The sequence below is a fragment of the Rhinolophus sinicus genome, chromosome 6, assembly GCF_057876585.1.
Source record: "Rhinolophus sinicus isolate RSI-liver-muscle chromosome 6, RSI-T2T, whole genome shotgun sequence".
Lineage (NCBI taxonomy): Eukaryota > Metazoa > Chordata > Mammalia > Chiroptera > Rhinolophidae > Rhinolophus > Rhinolophus sinicus.
In genome coordinates this window covers 7,615,280-7,631,912 of record NC_142506.1, presented here as the reverse complement: position 1 = coordinate 7,631,912, position 16,633 = coordinate 7,615,280, and the positions used below count along the sequence as shown (strand labels likewise).

General features: G+C 49.8%; 1 protein-coding gene across 6 annotated transcripts in view; it reads right to left on the bottom strand.

The window, feature by feature from the left end:
* The window catches only part of ASAP1 (ArfGAP with SH3 domain, ankyrin repeat and PH domain 1), a 293,346-nt gene extending 279,931 nt beyond the window's left edge, over positions 1 to 13,415 (bottom strand). For 2 of the 6 annotated variants that reach the window (XM_074316678.2, XM_088798947.1), the window contains exon 1: positions 13,078 to 13,415. In XM_074316678.2, the coding sequence (XP_074172779.2) occupies positions 13,078 to 13,346 (269 nt within the window). In that variant the 5' untranslated portion in view covers positions 13,347 to 13,415. The remainder of the gene's footprint in view (positions 1 to 13,077) is intronic. The other 4 variants (XM_088798946.1, XM_074316673.2, XM_074316674.2 and 1 more) reach the window with 4 other exon arrangements.
* Between the last annotated feature and the right edge of the window lie 3,218 nt (positions 13,416 to 16,633).

Genomic DNA, 16,633 nt, shown 5'->3' with positions numbered 1-16,633 from the left:
CCCTAACTTCTAATCTCTGGCTCCTAGTTTAACATCAAGGATGTTTTCCACAAATGTCCCTTGGAAACACGACCAGAATACAGCGTTGAAAGGTATATCCGGACTCGTGTCAGCTGAGTCAATGCCACAAGCCCACCTACAGTCCAACACATGTGGCCAGCTGTTTGGTTAGTGTTTAGGTCAGATGATGCTTTTTCTTCTTCTCCCTCTCCTTCGTCACCTTAGCGAAGGCTGCCTTAACAAATTACCAACAACTAGGTGGCTTACAGCAACAGAATTGTATGCCCTCTCAGTTCTGGAGGCTGCAAGTCTGACATCAAGGTGTCAGCAGGGCCATGTGCTCTCTGCAGTCCCTGGGCAGAATCCTTCCTGGCCTCTTCCTAGCTTGTGGGGGTTGCCGGCATTCCTCGGTGTTCCTTGGCTTGGAGATGCACGACTCCAGTCACCTGGCCACTGCCTCTCTGTGTCTTCACATCAACTTCCCTCTGTGCACGTAGGTAGGTCTCTTGTTCCAAGATGCCCCCTTTTTATAAGGACCCCAGTCAGACTGGATTAGGGCCCACCATAGTGACCTCATTTTAACTTGAATATGTCTGTAGAGACCTTAGTGTTAAATGAGGTCCCATTCCAAAGCACTGGGGTGAGGACTTCAACACAGCATTTTTGGAGGACACAGTTCCCCCCCTAAAATCATTTCCACTGCTGGTTACCGTGTGCCAGGCGCCATCCTCACTGCTCCCCACACACCACCGCATGGAGTTGTCCCCACAACCCTAGCAGACAGGAGTCTACGTCTCTCCGTTTGACAAGTAGCAAAACTGAGGCTCAGAGAGGCTGGGAACTTGTGTGAGGTCAGCAAGATCCAAGGTCAGCCATTGAAAGGCAGAGTCAGGACGCAACCTCAATCCAGGATCCAAACTCTTACCCAGTCGTCTACACCGCAGAAGCTCTCTTTGTGATGATACGACTACGCTCTGCAGGCTTTCTATTTCAGCTCCAACATGATCCCCATCTGCAAATGCTCAGCACTGTTGCTTCCTTCAAACTGGAAGTTTAAAATATCATCGCTGAACTCAACTTACCCCAACCCACTCCCAACGCGTTCCAGGATGGGAACACCCCACACATACATATGTTATGGACATTAAGATTCTTTCGGGAAAACACATATAGACTTCGCTGACTGATTCCTGTGGCCCTGATTATGCAAACGCTTGAATTTGCTGTTGTCTATGACAGTTGTGTGGAGGGCGCCCCCCTTTTGCAGAATGATACGCTCCAGAACCCTGGGACCTGCCCCATGATTGCCCAGAAGGCTGGGGGTGGCCAATGCAAAGAGCACAGGGCATGGAGTCAGGACGCCACGCTGGGGTCTTGACTTCCGTTTCCTCCTCCACCTGGACTCCCCGAGCATCAGGGCCCCACTCCTTCTGGTCCTCCTAGGACAAGTGGGAAGAGTTTCTCAAATTTGTCGAAAGAAGAAATTGTCAAACTCTGAGCTAAAAGAGAATACACATCTGGTCTACTGTGGAGCGGGCACTAAGGATTCACTGAGACGAATAAGTCTGCAGGGGAAAAGAAAACGTGCACGTGTGTGTGTCTGTGTGTGCGTCTCTATGCATATGTCTGTGCACGTGTGTGTATCAGGCAGGCACTTTAATGTATTGACTCACGTATCACTCAGTTCATCCCCATTTCACAGGTGGAGAAATGCAGGCTCAGCAAGTGAAGTGACTTGTCCAAGGGCACTCCGCCGGTAAACTGGGAGCCAAGGCTGACCCCAGGTCTCAGCAGCTGACAAGTCCAGGCTGCTTTCATTTGACCACCCAGGCTTAGGAGAGGGGGTTTCAGAAGCTTGTTAAGCAGGACAGTGACCCCACCTGAAGTTTTTAGGAGGCTCCCCTGGCATCAGCTTGGAGAACAGACTAAGGGGAGGGCGGTGAGTTAGGACAAGGCCAGATGACTCAGGAGATCACATGGGAGAAGCATGAGGCAGGAACTGCGGGGACACACAGAGGGGCTGGACTAGAGATGTTGGGATAGTCTCATTCCGAACTGGTCTGGTTTGGGAGAGAACAACAGGGGAAAACAATGAACAACAGGCATTAAGCAAGTGTTCCATCTCCTCCAGGCTCAGACCTAGGACACCAGGAAAAGCCCATCACAGCAGCACTTCCTGTTCCACTTAAATAGAAACCAGTGGAGCTGAAGTTGTGGGAGGAGAAAGAAGAAAGAAGAGCGGGACAGACCTGCTTCTTCCTCTCCCATCTCGCAATGGAGCCTGGAACCCAGCACTCTAGGGGACGTCCAGACACCCCAGGAGGTGGGGGTCTTGTGTGACACAGACATGACTCAGCCTCATGAACAAGGCAGGAAGCTCGGCGTCTTCACGAGTTCTCCCCCTGCCCGTGCCCCTCATTCAATCAACCCCCACGCCAGCCCACCTTACCACCCATATATCTTCCCTCTCCATCTCCGGGGCCACTCACTCCCAGGCGCCTACAAGACCATCCGAAATGGCCTCCCTGTTTCCAATGCTCGTCCTCATCCACCTAGTCTATTCCATGCAACACAGCCGGAACCAACTTTCTAAAGGGCAGATGTCACGTCACTCCCCTGTCTTCAGCCTTCAGTGGCTCAGTGGCCTCGAAGTCCAAGCTTCAGAATACGGCTCCTGCCTTCCCCTCCAGCATTGCTGCATCCCTCCCACCTCAAACCTTAGGGTCCAGGCACATGAGTCACTTGGTTTCCATCACAAACCATGCTATTTCTACCATCCACGTCCCTGCTTAGGCAATTCCCTATACCTAGAAGTTCCTTCCTTTCCTTTCGCTCTTTTTAGGTCTAATTCCTATTCATTATTTAGGATTCAGCTTAGGGATTGCACCCTACAGCAAGTCTGCTCTGACTCTCCCTGCAGCTGGGGTCAGGCACCTCTTCAGAAGCCCCTGGTGATAGCTTATGGTCCCGTATGACCACACAAAACACACTGGCTCACAATTTGCTGTGCACGTCTGCCCCTATTCATAAAGGGTGGTGTCAGTGTGCTACACAACAGCTAGCACATAGTAGGCACTTAAAAAAGAAAGAAAAAGGAGGAAGGAAGAGAGGAAGGGGGGGAAGGGCAACACATGTTATGGGTACTCCAAGAATAAGGTAGTTAATTACAACAGGAAAGGCTTCACAGAGAAGGTGCATCTGAGCCATACTTTAAATAAGGTGGATTTTTAGTAGGTGGGGAAGGTGGTGGAAGGGCAATTCAGGTCGGAAAAAATGTCAAGACTGCAAAAGTCTAAGTGTGTGATTTGGTGGTGGTGGACTAAACAGGGTGCTGGGCTAATGCATAAAGGCCGTGGGGAAGGGTGCAGGGGACCCAGAATCATCAGACGTCATGTGAGGTGGCCGTCCCATCGTGTATTATTAGTTAAGATGTTGTTTGGGCTACAAGTAACAGAAAACTCAACGCAAAATAGTCTGAGGTAGGGTGTTCAGTGTCTCGTTCCTTCCGTCTTTCCGCTCTGACATGCTCAACGTGTTGCTCCTAAGCAAGGCCCCCTCAGGTTCCCATGATGGCTGCCACAGCACCGGGTATCACGTGCCAACCCTACTCGGCCCATAGCAGAAGAGAGGCTGGTTCTTTCCAAATATCTCTTTGGAAAATGGAGAAAAACCTTTCCCTATCCCCCTTCAGCAAATGTCCCTCCCTTCATACTTCATAGCCAGAACTGTGTCACATGCTTATGTCTAAACCAGTCACTCACTGTCAAGAGGGACAGGACCACAGTGATTCACCCCTGAGGTGGGGACTAACCTCCTTGAAAGCCCCTGGCAGGTGGACTTCTGAAGAGCAGCATTCTATCCACAAAGAAGAAGGGGAAAGGGTGTTTGATAAGTAACCAACAGTGTCTGTGATACCTCCTCACCCATTGGCCTCCCAAGTACACCGTTCATAGAGTATAACACGCAAAGTTCCCACATCCCCGCCCTTCTGCTGGTCTATTTAGGTCTGAGGAAGTAGCTGTCCTAGGACAGGAAACTCGCTAAAGGCTATTATGGGAACACCTATAAACAATACCGCAGTTCACTCTTCTAGGCTGGAGCTCTGTGACAGCGGTGGGGTAGAAAAGAGCAGGGATGGCTGCGTTCCAGAGAAACCACAGATGCCGCCCTATTTTAACTCAGAGGTTTCCTGACACCTCCAAAAAAATAAAATAAAATAACCAGCACATTCCTACCACAGAGACTTTGATCCAGCTAGTCTCAGTCTTGATGACCCTTCCCCACTCTCTCCAGTTACTGAAATCCTGCCCATCCTGGAAGAGGCACCTCTTTCCACAAAACTCTCTGACCATCGCGCTGGGGTCACTCTCTCCCTTCCCTGCACACTCATGGCTATTCCTCTCTAACTTTCCTATGGTGTGGACATTGGTCCAAAACTACAAACACTTACACATCTTTCTCCACTAACCAACGAAACTCTAGTGCATGGACCTTTATTTTTCATCTTCGTATCCTCAGTGCTTGGCATATGAAGTCTGTGCAATGAAGACTCTTTAAATTGAATTAGTTCTTTCCTGTTTCCTCTCCCTGTTGATCATCAAATGAGAACCCTTATCCCATTTGGAACGTACTCACTTTTGTTCAGTCTCAATTATGTGCCTGGTACTTGGCCACTTTCTGAATATATCGCTTATTTAACACCTTTTTAGAAAACCTGCACGTGTTTACAAAATTTACAGACGAGGAGATGGAAGCTCAGGAGAAAGGCTAAGGGCAGAGTCTTCCCAAGGACACACGATGAATTAGGGCATGGAATTCAAATTCTAGTCTTTAGAGGAAATATTGCCTCATGGTCAAGGGTGTGGGCGCTGAACGCAGATCGCCTTACTTAAAATCTTGCCACCTATGAGCTATATGACCTTGGGGAAGTTACCCTCTCTGCATCTCTGTTTCCTCACGTATAAAATGAGGATAAAATAATGCCTATTACATAAGCTTATTATGAGGATTAAATGAGCTCATATAGGAAACTGCTTAGAATAGTGTTTGACATGTATTAATGCACAATAAATACTAACTATCATTATGAATTCCAAGTCCAGTAGTTTTCCCATTGCATCATGACAAATGTCCCTACCCTCCACCACCACCCACCAAATCACCTCAGGAAAGAAAGAGTGGCCTGGCCAAAGGACAGACCCCTGGAGAGATCCAGAGGAGCAGCCTCAGAGGACAGCGGGTCACAGGTCAGGAAGACAATGCAATGCACAAATCCCATCCCACGATGGTCCTCAGCCCTCATTTGTGGGGTGCTGGGGGGAACTTCTAGAGGAAAGAACACCACATGAGACAGGAGCCAGCTCAGCTCCCAAATGCGCAACTCTCTTTTTTATTTTTTATTTTTATTGAAGTGTGTTTTTTCCAGGACCCATCAGCTCCAAGTCAAATACCGTGTTTCCCCCAAAATAAGACCTAGCCGGACAATCAGCTCTAATGCGTCTTTTGGAGCAAAAATTAATATAAGACCCGGTCTTATTTTACTATACGTGGCTACAAGTAAATGTCGCATAACCAGTCAATTACCAGTTCCTGGACTAGACCTCTGGATTTCTGAATCTCCACTCAGTGCTAGTTTTCATCACCTTATTCTGTCTTGTACTTCAGTGTTTGTCTTCTTTATGCATATAAATTTCCTTTCTCCTGTCGTTTCTTCCTAAACATTTATTGTCTTTTCTGTGCTGGGGGTTACAAAAATGAACAGGCATTTGAAGGCCCGGCTCTTATTAATACTTGCCCCATGTCCACCCTCATCCTCCTCACCCCATCCCCCCCCCCCCCACACACACACACCCGTTCTGCAGGGTGAACACACAGAAGGCGCCCAGTAAATGCTTGCTGACCTGAATCATACCTTTTTATCGCTACTGTTCTGATACTGGTTCTGGTTCTCTAGTCTCAAAACGGCAATTTTTACATTTTTGTAGATGTTCTTTCTATCCCTAGTCTGGAAAACAAGACTGAACAGATTGGGCTGGCTGGTTTCCACTTGGTGTCTACCCGAATGACAGAAGCGCTTCTCCCTCTACAAAGCCAGGACCCCAAAGGGACCCCAGCCTCTTCTGAAAGAGGGCCTGAACTATTCTTCCCATCAGTCCAGAGAAATGACAAGAAAGCTTGTGCCTGCCTCGGGGTCTAGATGGGGGAGAAAAAAGCTCCTATGCAAACTTTAAAGTCCTAGGTAAGGTGTAGGGGCCAAACACACATGGCTGGTCTGGGATTAAAAGTCTGAGCTAGAAAGTACCACACAAACTTGTCCAGGACCCAGGAAACGCTTGGGGCCTCAGCTGATGCAGAAAACCACTCTGCAGAGCCACTTCTGCTCCCCAGGAGAGGTGAGACTCTCTGGGGTCAGAACCGGCACACCCCCAAAACCGGAAAGTGCAGGAAATAGAATTGGCATCTCTAGAATTAATATAACAGGGCAATCTGAAAGAGAATGTCAGCCTGTTTAAAACAAAGACATGAAGTAAGAATGGGAAACTCTAACGAAAGAATAAGACTCAAGGATTAAAGGCCAAGAGGATTTGAAAGAGAACCAAAGAGAATTTCGAGAGGTGAAATGTAGTCCCTAAAAATAAAAGCCCCACGATGAGAAAATTCAACAAACGTGGCAACCCAACCGAGCAGGAGAAGCCAACGCACTTGGTCCGTGCCTGCCGTTTGTGTGTGCAGGGCACAAGGCTGAGAGAGGAATGACAGCGAGAGCCCCCGCCCCCCGCCCGACCCCTTCAAGATGCTCAGTGTGCAGGTGAGGCAACCGTCTGAGCAAACCCATTTCCACACAAGACAATCGTAATAATGCTCCCATTTATGGACCTTGAGCGGGATGCTTTTCCTACGTTATCTCAGTTCAGTACAGAAACTGCAAGAACAGAAGGTCAGGCGGGGTCCATAGTAGACCCCAGAATCTTCTGGCTTCCTGTCCACCGACCATTCCACTCAACCATCTTGGATTTAACAAGGTCACAATGACAAAGGCACTTTTTTTTTTTTTTTAGAATTTGCAAAAATATTTTTATTTGGAAATAACTTCAAGAATAAGAATAGTACAAAGAACCCCCCAGGCCAAGTTCACCTACTATTTTATTCCATTTGCTTTCTCTTTTTATTCTCACTCACATATATAATTTTTATATCATTTCTTTTCTGAACCATTTGAGGGCAAGTTGCATATATCATGGTTTTTTGCTCGATCACGTGTTGCATTTCTATGCGAAAGGATAATTATTTAGATGCAAAACTACAATGAAACAAGCACCCAGTATTGCTACACACAGGCAGGGTTTTATACAGGCAGAAGCCTTGGTGGGAAACTCAGGATTACCCGGGAGGGAAATGCAAGCTATTCCCCAGAAGCAGGAGCAGGCCGGCAGGCATTGCCTTGACTCTCTCCTTCCTGTTCTGCCCTCGGGTGGCCTGCACCTCTGCACCCAGCTTGATTCTCCAGAACTCCCCACCACATCCCGGGGCAGCACTGAAGGGCGGTCTTCTTTGTCCCGAGTTTAACCTGACTCCAACTGAGATCCCTCCATTGGAAAGATGTTGCTTGCTAACTTCTCTGTTTTTCTAACTGTGCACTTTTGCATTTCCTGCCTTAGAGCGGGAAAGGAAGAGGAAACGCCAAAAATATTACAGGATGAGCTAGCTCGTGGTACTTCCAAGGGATGGACACTGAACAGGGTGGCAGTGGGACCTCTGGAAGCAAGGGACCTCTGTCTCTTTGCAACCCAGCACGCTGGTGGCCAACAGAGCTCACGTGGCTCTCTGTAGTGCTTAAGGTCTTGGGGTGCTGTCTGTTTCTGGGGAGTAGCTGAGACAGAAGCCCATTTTCTCCAAATAATGGAGAGGATGTTCGAAATCTGGTCTTAATTACCCCTCTTGGTGACATGGCTACACACATCATGGTGTGTTTCCCTGACTCCCAGAAGATGGGGCCACCTGCCACACACCACTCGGCCAGGCCTTTGAGTTATTTTTTCACCTCTAATGGTTCAGAGGAATTTGTGGTCCTGATCGAACCACAGGCTCTTTCCTGACTTCTCTTGTGGCCTGCTTTGGGAACAGGGCTGGCTGAGGCTGGGGACACTAGCTGTGGCTCTGGAACCAAAGTCTGAGCTGTACAAACAGCATATGTGTTGGGATTCATGATGTGTGGGAAATCAACCACAGTAGACTTTGAAAGCGAATACGAACCCTCGTGCTCTCACCGTTTCCTGGGGGTACACACAGGGGAGTGGGCTGGGAGAGGGTTTTCACGGGTGAATTTCATTTATTCATGAGACAGGGCAAGGCAAGTTAGTGTCTCTGGGTTGAAAGTACACAATTTGGCCTGCAGCCCAAAGAATGCACAGTGAAATGAATCCTCAGCTCCAATACCTCACGTACGGCCGGGCGTGGAGAAGAGCATGAATGAAGGAATGATTAAATCTCAATGAAGAAATACATTTGGGGAGGAGAGTTAGGACACAAGTGGAGACTGAGCCCAACGCAGGCATCACTACGTTTGGGAAGATTTCCCTGGCCTCCTCTCCCCAACTGGGTGAGGGGTCTTTCCCCAGAGCTCCCATAACACCTTCCCTTACCAGCCCCCAAAGATGGCCATTTTCTAATCCCTAGGACCTGGGAATGTGTTAGGCTACATGGCAATGGGAAATTAAGGCTAAAGATGGAAGCAAGGTTCCTAATCAGCTGACCTTAAAGTGACCACGGAGAGTATTCTCAATTATTCAGATGTAATCAAAAGGGTCTTTAAAAGTGAAACAGGGAGCCACGAGGGGGAATTAGAGAGATGACAGCATAAGAAAGACTAAGGTGAAGACCAACACTGCGGGATTTGAACATGGAGGAAGGAGACCATGAACCAAGGAAAGCAAGAGGTCTCTAGACGCTACAGAAGGCAAGGAAACTGATCTTTTCTTACAGCCGCCAGAAAGAACAGTCTTGTCGACACCTTGATTTTAGCCCAGGGAGATTCATTTCAGACAGTTACCCTTCAGCACCATAAGAGAACAAATGTGTTGCTGAAGCCACTAATTTTGTGGCAATTGGTTACAGCAGCAAGAAGAAACTAATACACCATGTATCACTATACTTCTACTATAAAGTGATTTTTATTTACACGCCTGTCTAACACTCCCATCAATAATGATAATAATAATCGCAGCTCACATTTGTTGAGCATTTACCACGTGGCAGGGTGCACACCAAGTGCTTCATAGATGCAAGGGACTATAAAAAGCTTAACATCAATTGAACACTAGTATGAAGGTAAACACAGGAATCTGAGTGGGGGAGGGAGCTAGAGGCACCTTCATGGAAATAGAAACACAGGTACATTTTAAGAGATGACTAGAAGTTAGCCTGGAAGTGTCCCAGGCAGGGGGAAGAACATAAGCAGACCCTCAGAGAAATGAGATGGCAGGACGTGTGCTGGAAGGCATTTTGGTGGCTCCGCTTCCTGCGGATAATTTCTGATTTAGTGTCTCCATCCCGTAACTCTACTCTGAGGTCCAGCTCTGCCTGCAATCTCCAGCTGGATGCCACGTAGACATGCAAACTAAGCATGGCCAATATGGAACCTGATTGTTTCCAGGGACATGTTCTTCTTTTAGTTTTCTTCTCTGTCTCCCAAATAATACCCAGCTGTTCAAGCTGGGACCCAGGTGTCACCCTTGAGTCGTTCCTCCTACTTTGTTCCCACTTAATCCATCACCAAATCTTATCAAATTCTATCTCCAAGATCTAACCAGGTTACACTCACTTCTCTCTACCTCCACTGCTAACAGCCTGGTCTAAGCTACCATCACCTCTGCTATATTAGTGCCATAGTCTTACAAGTGGTCTCCCTGCTTTCCATTCTTTGCCCCCTATGATCAGTAAAAGCAGTAAAAGTAATCTCTTAAAAATGCCAATCTAAGGGCAGCCGATGGCTCAGTTGGTTAGAGCACCAGCTCTCAACAACAAAGTTGCCGGTTCAATTCCTACATGGGATGGTGGGCCGCGCCCCCTGCAACTAAGATTGAAAAAAATGGCAACTGGACTTGGAGCTGAGCTGCGCCCTCCACAACTAGATTGAAGGACGACTTGGAGCTGATGGGCCCTGGAGAAACACATTGTTACCCAATTTTCTCCAATTAAAAATTTTTTTTTAAAAAAGTCAATCTAATCCCACTCCTGCGCCTACAGTCACCAATGCTTCTCTTTGTACTGATGGGGGGACCCTCCCGAACATGACCTAGAACCCACTGTGTGACCTGGCCCCTGCCTCCCTCTAAAACCTCACCTTGTGCCATTCTCCCCATCGCTCGCTTACACTCTGACCCCCCTGATTTCCCTTACTCCCAGGAACACATCCAGCTCTTTTGTGCATAGAGGACTTTGCACATTCGGATTCCCCTGCCTGAGGCACTCCCCTGCAACCTCCCTGGCCGGCCAGTGCCTTCTGAACTCTTCAGTCTCAGAGAGGCCTTTCCCTAGCAAAACCAGGACTACCCCCAGCGCCACCCCACTTCACTTTGGCCATGATTTTGATCCCTTGTGTGTTTCCTTGATAACAAGAATCACAACCTTCATTTGTCAGAAGTTACCTGCTTCTTTGTTTTTGCCTAGTCCCTGGGTCCATGAGGGTGGGGCCTGGCCTATCTCATTCCTGGGTACTTTATACGGTGCTTAGCATGGAGCAGGTGCTCAAGCCAGGTTTGCTGAAGTGACTAATTAAAAGAGAAACGTGTGAGGCTGACACTAAAAGATGAGGCTGGAAATAGAAAGCCTTGGACACAGAGTCCTATTCATCTTTGCAGGATTGGCACCTCCCACAGAGAAGCCACTTAGCAAACGTGTACTGGGTGAATGAAAGCATGAGTCAATTACAGATGAATCTGGAAAGTGCCCTCCTTTCTGGGCAAGGCTGCCAAAGGAGTTCCCTCTCTTCCTTGGGACTTCTTAGGAGGTAACATGTCTGGGGTATACAGCAAGTGCTCAGTAAATGTTAGCTGTCATTGTCATTACTTTTTACATGGGGATCATTCATGTAACCCATAGAAAAGGCTTGTTCTGGGTCCCATGCCAGACATAGTGGCTGGGAGAGAAGTGAGAGAATGAAACACGGGAGGGAAAAACAAGAATGAATGTCAAGATCCGTCAACTATAACTGAGAAGTTGGAGGAAAAATGCAAGAACGGCACTGTTCCAAGTAACATGGGTTCCCTCCTTTCCTCTAGACTTGAGCCACCTGGATGCAGTGTGGAAATGCCAGCTGGGAGGTGGGTCCTCCTGAGGGGCTGAGGGAGGGCCCCATTTGAATGCACACATTCATTTGGGGGCCTGCAAAGCTCTGACTGATTTTGAGAATCTGGCTCACTGTAGCTGGTAAGCACTGGGGAGGTGGAGAGAATTTCAATTTCCTTCACCAAATGGCAAGCTTGCGAAAAAGTCCTTTCCAACACGATCACATACTAAAAATGAAAAACCAGCCATTCGAAGCTCTCATAAGGAGGAAAATAGATGGGCTGCTTAGCTCACAAGATACAGGAGGGCTGAAAATCAAGTCTGGAGAACATCATAAGGCACATTATGTGCTAAGATGCTGCCCTTTTTTTGGACTCGGAAGTTTCTATTTTTCACAAAAGAATGGGAGAGAGAAAAGTAATTCTCTATGTAATAAGCCACCCATTTTATATTCCAAATCCTTTCAGTGGCTGAACCGCAGCAAGGGTTAGGAAATTTATTTTAACTCTCTATCTCTAAATATGCAACTGGAGGTAACTGCATATCTCAAAAATAGCAGCAATAACAGATAAGACAGAACTAGAGAAGGCACTAAAACAGGCATGCTTAAAATGCAAAGAAGACATATTTCCCAATGTGTCATGGCTGACAGGCCATAAGCATAGTGAGGGGAGCACTGAATCCCGGCTCTGCAGACTGGCCAAGTGACCTTGGGTAAGTCCTGCCCCTCTCCCAGCCTCACCTGTACAAGAAGGGACCGAAACAGTTGTTCCCAAAGATCCTTTTTCTTTCTAAACTGTTACGATTTGATGCTTCCCAAAGAGCTGCATCTTCTTGCTTTACATTGGTCCTCCAGTTGCAAAATGGAAAGGCCTTGGGGTAAAGGTTGCAATAGAGATAAAATTGGCCCCGATACTGAATTATGTTTTACAGTCTCAAACGTGCCTCAGCACCCCAGCCTTGCTGTCATTCCAGAATCAATTATGCCAAGACACCATAAAGGAAGTCTACGGGAAAAGTGAGAGAAAGTTCTTGTTCTTTCTGATCAGTGCAGGTAAAGCTGGGGTCACGTTAACGAAAGTCTGGACTTAGCTCTCCATCCCCCTGCCTAGTGGAAAAATAAATTACTAAAGGAAACCCCTTCAGGAATGCCCCAGAACTCTCGGGATGTATGAAACCGCACGCAGAATACCAGACGCCGGCGAGTTTCTTTTTTTCTTTTAAACTTCATATCGCTCTCAGAAAATGCAGCAGGTCTCAAAACGGTACAAGCGTTAACCCATAAGCCACTTCCCAGGCTTCCCCGGAGCAAACACCAAGCCCCGAGTGGGAATCTTTTTCCCCCCCTTTCCTTTCATTTGCTTTAAGCAAGTGGCCTGGGGCCTGCAGGGGCAGCGCCCCATCCAGGCCGGGGCAGGCCGGCCCTTCCAGGAACGGCGGGGAACTTTCCTCCGCCGCGCCAGGGAGACAATGCCAGCGCCCGCGCTCCGCGCAAGGAGGGCGCCCCATCGTTTGGGGCCAGGCCACTCGGAGCGCTGTCCCGGCCCCTCTCCGGAGGGCGTGCGGAGCTCCCGGGTCCCCACCTGGGCGCCTCCTCGTGGGATCAGACTCCCGGGGCCCTGCTGAGCCGGGGGCCCGCGCCCTCCCCGCGGACAGGGACACTCCACTGGGAATGGGGCCGGGAGCCCGCCCAGCTCACGGCTCCGGCGCCTCTGCGCGAGGGGCCCGGGCCGGGGACGCGGACGACCCAGGGAGATCCCGCCGAGCCCGCCCCGGCGCTCCGCAACTCACCGGGATCGGGCGGGCCGCTGGGCATTATTCCATCGCGAGTTCGGCGCCAGCTCCCCGGCGACGGCGCAGACGCCGCGCCCGGGCTCCTGCAGCCCGGCGAGCGCGGCTCTCGGAACGGAACGCGGGCAGAGGCCGGGCGGGGAGCTGCGGGCGGGGCGGGGGGCGCGGGCCCGAGTGCCCGAGCGCTGAGTGCCCGCCCGCGGCGGCGGCGGCGGAGGCCAGGCGAGGCGCGGGAGGCGAGCGCGGCGCAGGAAGGGGCGGGCGACCATGTGCCGAGGGGAGGAGGCCGCAGCGACGCGCGCGGCTCGCACGATCCCGCTCCGCGGCGGAGGGCGCGGGTTTCAGGAAATCCAAACACTTCGACAGGAAATCGGAATCCTGACTAAGCATTCCCGTCCGGCCGCTGCTCCGCGCCGGGGGGCTCCCGCCTCGCTTAACCCTTGTCCGGCCGGCACGCAGGCGGGGGACAGGCGGGGTCTCCGACACCCGGCGGGGGCTCCGCGGGGGCCCCGCGGACTCCGGTGCGCAAGCTGGGCCGGGGTCCGGCGCCCTTCCCCTTCCGCCTCTGCTCCCCCTCCGGCCTGCCTGCTCCTTGCCCAGAGGTGGAAGTGGCGGGATTTGTCCGGACAAAACCTTGGCCTTGGGAGGTGCCTTTCTAAGACCCCCAACTTTAGGAAAGGGACTTTGCCTCTCTCCCATCCAGTAGAGGATGAACTTGCATGCTCCATGCCGTTTCCCGCATTTTCAATAAAAGAAATGACTTTACCTGGCTGCCCCCTTTCACTGCTAACCCTCTGTTCATTTCCTCAAAATTTGCCCAGTGCCAGGGGCCAGGAATTTTCTGGTAAGGGGACAGTGACTCAGGTTGGAATCTGGCTTTGGCCTTTTTCTAGCTGTTACCTTGGGTAAGTCACTTAACTTCTCCGAGTCTATGCTTCCTCATGTGAAATGGGGTAGTAATAACCACCCTCGTGGGTTTCATTTGGAAACCCAAAGTTTAGGCAGGACTGACATATTGTACATGCTCAAGTAAATGATAGCCGTGATTGTCCTTATTCCCGTAAGTGACATCAGAGAAAGGAGGGTTTTAACACGTGGAGTGTGTACCCTGCACATCTATGCCTACTTACAAAGCCTTACAACTTCGTTTCCCTCCGAATCACCAAGTGATTATTTTCCTTTGCAGCATTTCAGAAACTGCTCTCTGCAGAGGAAAAGGTTAGTGGCTATGGCAGACCCCATCCTGGAGAAATCTGAAACTCAGCAAACCTCACAGAACTGAGAGTTTTGCTCTTAACCTAAGAGTCAGGACACTGTGAGGGTTTGTGAAAAAGTCTGGAGAGACTTGACAGAGTTTGAGAAAACCAAAGTAAACCTCTGTCCAGTCAGGCCTGGACTAGGCGGCCAGTGGGAGTGATTCATTGTGGTTTCCCACAGAAATGCCACATTTGGGGTGTTTTTACCTGGAGGATGCAGCGCGGTGGTTTTGCTGTAAGTATTTCAAATTCCTTTGAAACCCAATCAGACTTTGAAGAGGGAACAACGTGCCCATGAGTGAAAACCAAAGCTTGAAATGAACCTGCTGAGAACCCAAAGGTGGGTATCCGCTCCTCTATTCCAAGAACCAGACATCAATTTTAGACCCAGTCTTGTCTCTTTTCTGCAACTCTTTCTCAGGGGTCAGAAGCGGCGGGACAAGCTCGGGGCTTGGCAACAGGAGTCCAGGGTCCTGCCCCAGGCCCTTTGCAGCAGCTATTCCCCCAGCCTAGAAGAATCTCTGCTTGGCTGTTACTGGCATTCAGCTCACAGCTCAAAAGCCAGCTGATCAATTGGTTCCCCAGCCATTTGATCTATTTGCCTTTGGCAGCTACACTGCCTTCCCCAGCTCTCCCGCACATCACATGCCCTGTATCATAGCTTCATAGCCCTTGTCACTATTAATGTATTCCTGTTGATCTGGGTGCCTATTTATCATGTCTCCCCCTGCGTGGGAAGGCTGCATTAGAGTGTCTCCATCACTCCTGGATCCCAGCGCCAAAGACAGTGCTGGCTCATAGGAGACTCTCAGTAAAGATACATCAAGTGAACGACAGAGGTGAAGGAGGAGGTTCACTCAACCCCTTAGCTCCCTGTGTCTTCTGCTTTGGCAGAGAGGCTCTCAAATGGGAAAGCCCAGTGTAATGGAAGCAGCACCAGACGGCTCTATTAGTGGTTCTGGAAAGTGGAAACTACAAGTAATTAAGACTGTCAGACGACATAACTACAGTCTCATTGGTACAGCCCCAGTTAATTGCTCCCTCCTTTGTGCTCCCCCAGCACTTCTGCTCATTTAAAGAACCTATTTATCGCATTATATGCTTCATCGGTGAGTGTTCTCCTAAGTCAGATGGTGAACTCTTGGAGTGGCAGGGGAAGGAAACGGGCCTACACTTATTGACCACTTACTCTCAGCGGGGCCCTGGGCAAGGTGGATTTGAATTCATGAAAAGGCCTTGGTTAAGCGCCTATATGTGCTCAGAAACCTTCTGGGCACTAGATTGGCAAAGCTAAACTGGTTTTGCTCTCTAAAAAAGACAGACAAGAAGAGAGACAGCAGAGAGGCTGCTAACTCGGATAGAGGTCTGTCAAGGGCGTCATGGGGCTGCACGGAGCATGGGAAGCTTTCCGAAATCAGCACTGGGGGGGGGGGGGTGGGGGTCTTAGTCCGTTCATGCTGCTGTAACAGAATACCATAGACTGAGTGACTTCTAAACAACACACTTATTTCTCACAGGTCTGGAAACGGAAGTCCGAGATAAGTGTGGCCAGATTTGGTGTCTGATGAGGACACTAGTTCACAGATGGCCATCTTCTCACTGTGTCCTCACGTGGTAGAAGGGGTGAAGGCAAGGGCACACCCCAGGGTCTTATAAAGGCACTAACCCCATTCACGACGGCTCCACCCTCATGACCTTTCAAAGCCCCACCTCCTAATACCATCACTTTGAGCATTAGGATCTTAACACATAATAGGGGGCGGGGGCACAAACATTTGATCTATAGCAGGAGCTGAGAAACCACATTCAAGAAATGGATGCCCTTCCTTGAACTAAGTTTCAAGGAAGAAGTGGGGCTTAGCGAGCTAGTTGAGGGGCACAGGCCTGCCAGTCAGAGCAAAAAGCGCCATGTGCTGGTGAAGCTCAGCTCTGTGTCCCCTGCACCCTCCTCTGAGCTCACCTGCCCCTGCGATTTGTGTTATCTGACCAAGGAACTGTCTACCTGAAGTGCACGCCTCTCGTCCTCTCTGCCTGGGACCTTTCTCCAGGGATATGGGACTGTGCCCACACTGCAAGTGCCCAGCAGCTCTGGGGCAGCCCCCAAACACTCAGTGGATAAATGTCCCCACCTCCCATCCCTATGGGGAACAGTTCTAAAGCGTGTCCAACACAGTTCCTCTGAGATCCCCAGTGGAACTGAGTCCAGCCGCCCCTAACAGCAATGCTTTCCTTAACTCCCTGTGCTTTTCCTCTCTTCCCTGCTTCACTTTCCCACTCCCTCATTTGTTCTTCCTGGGATC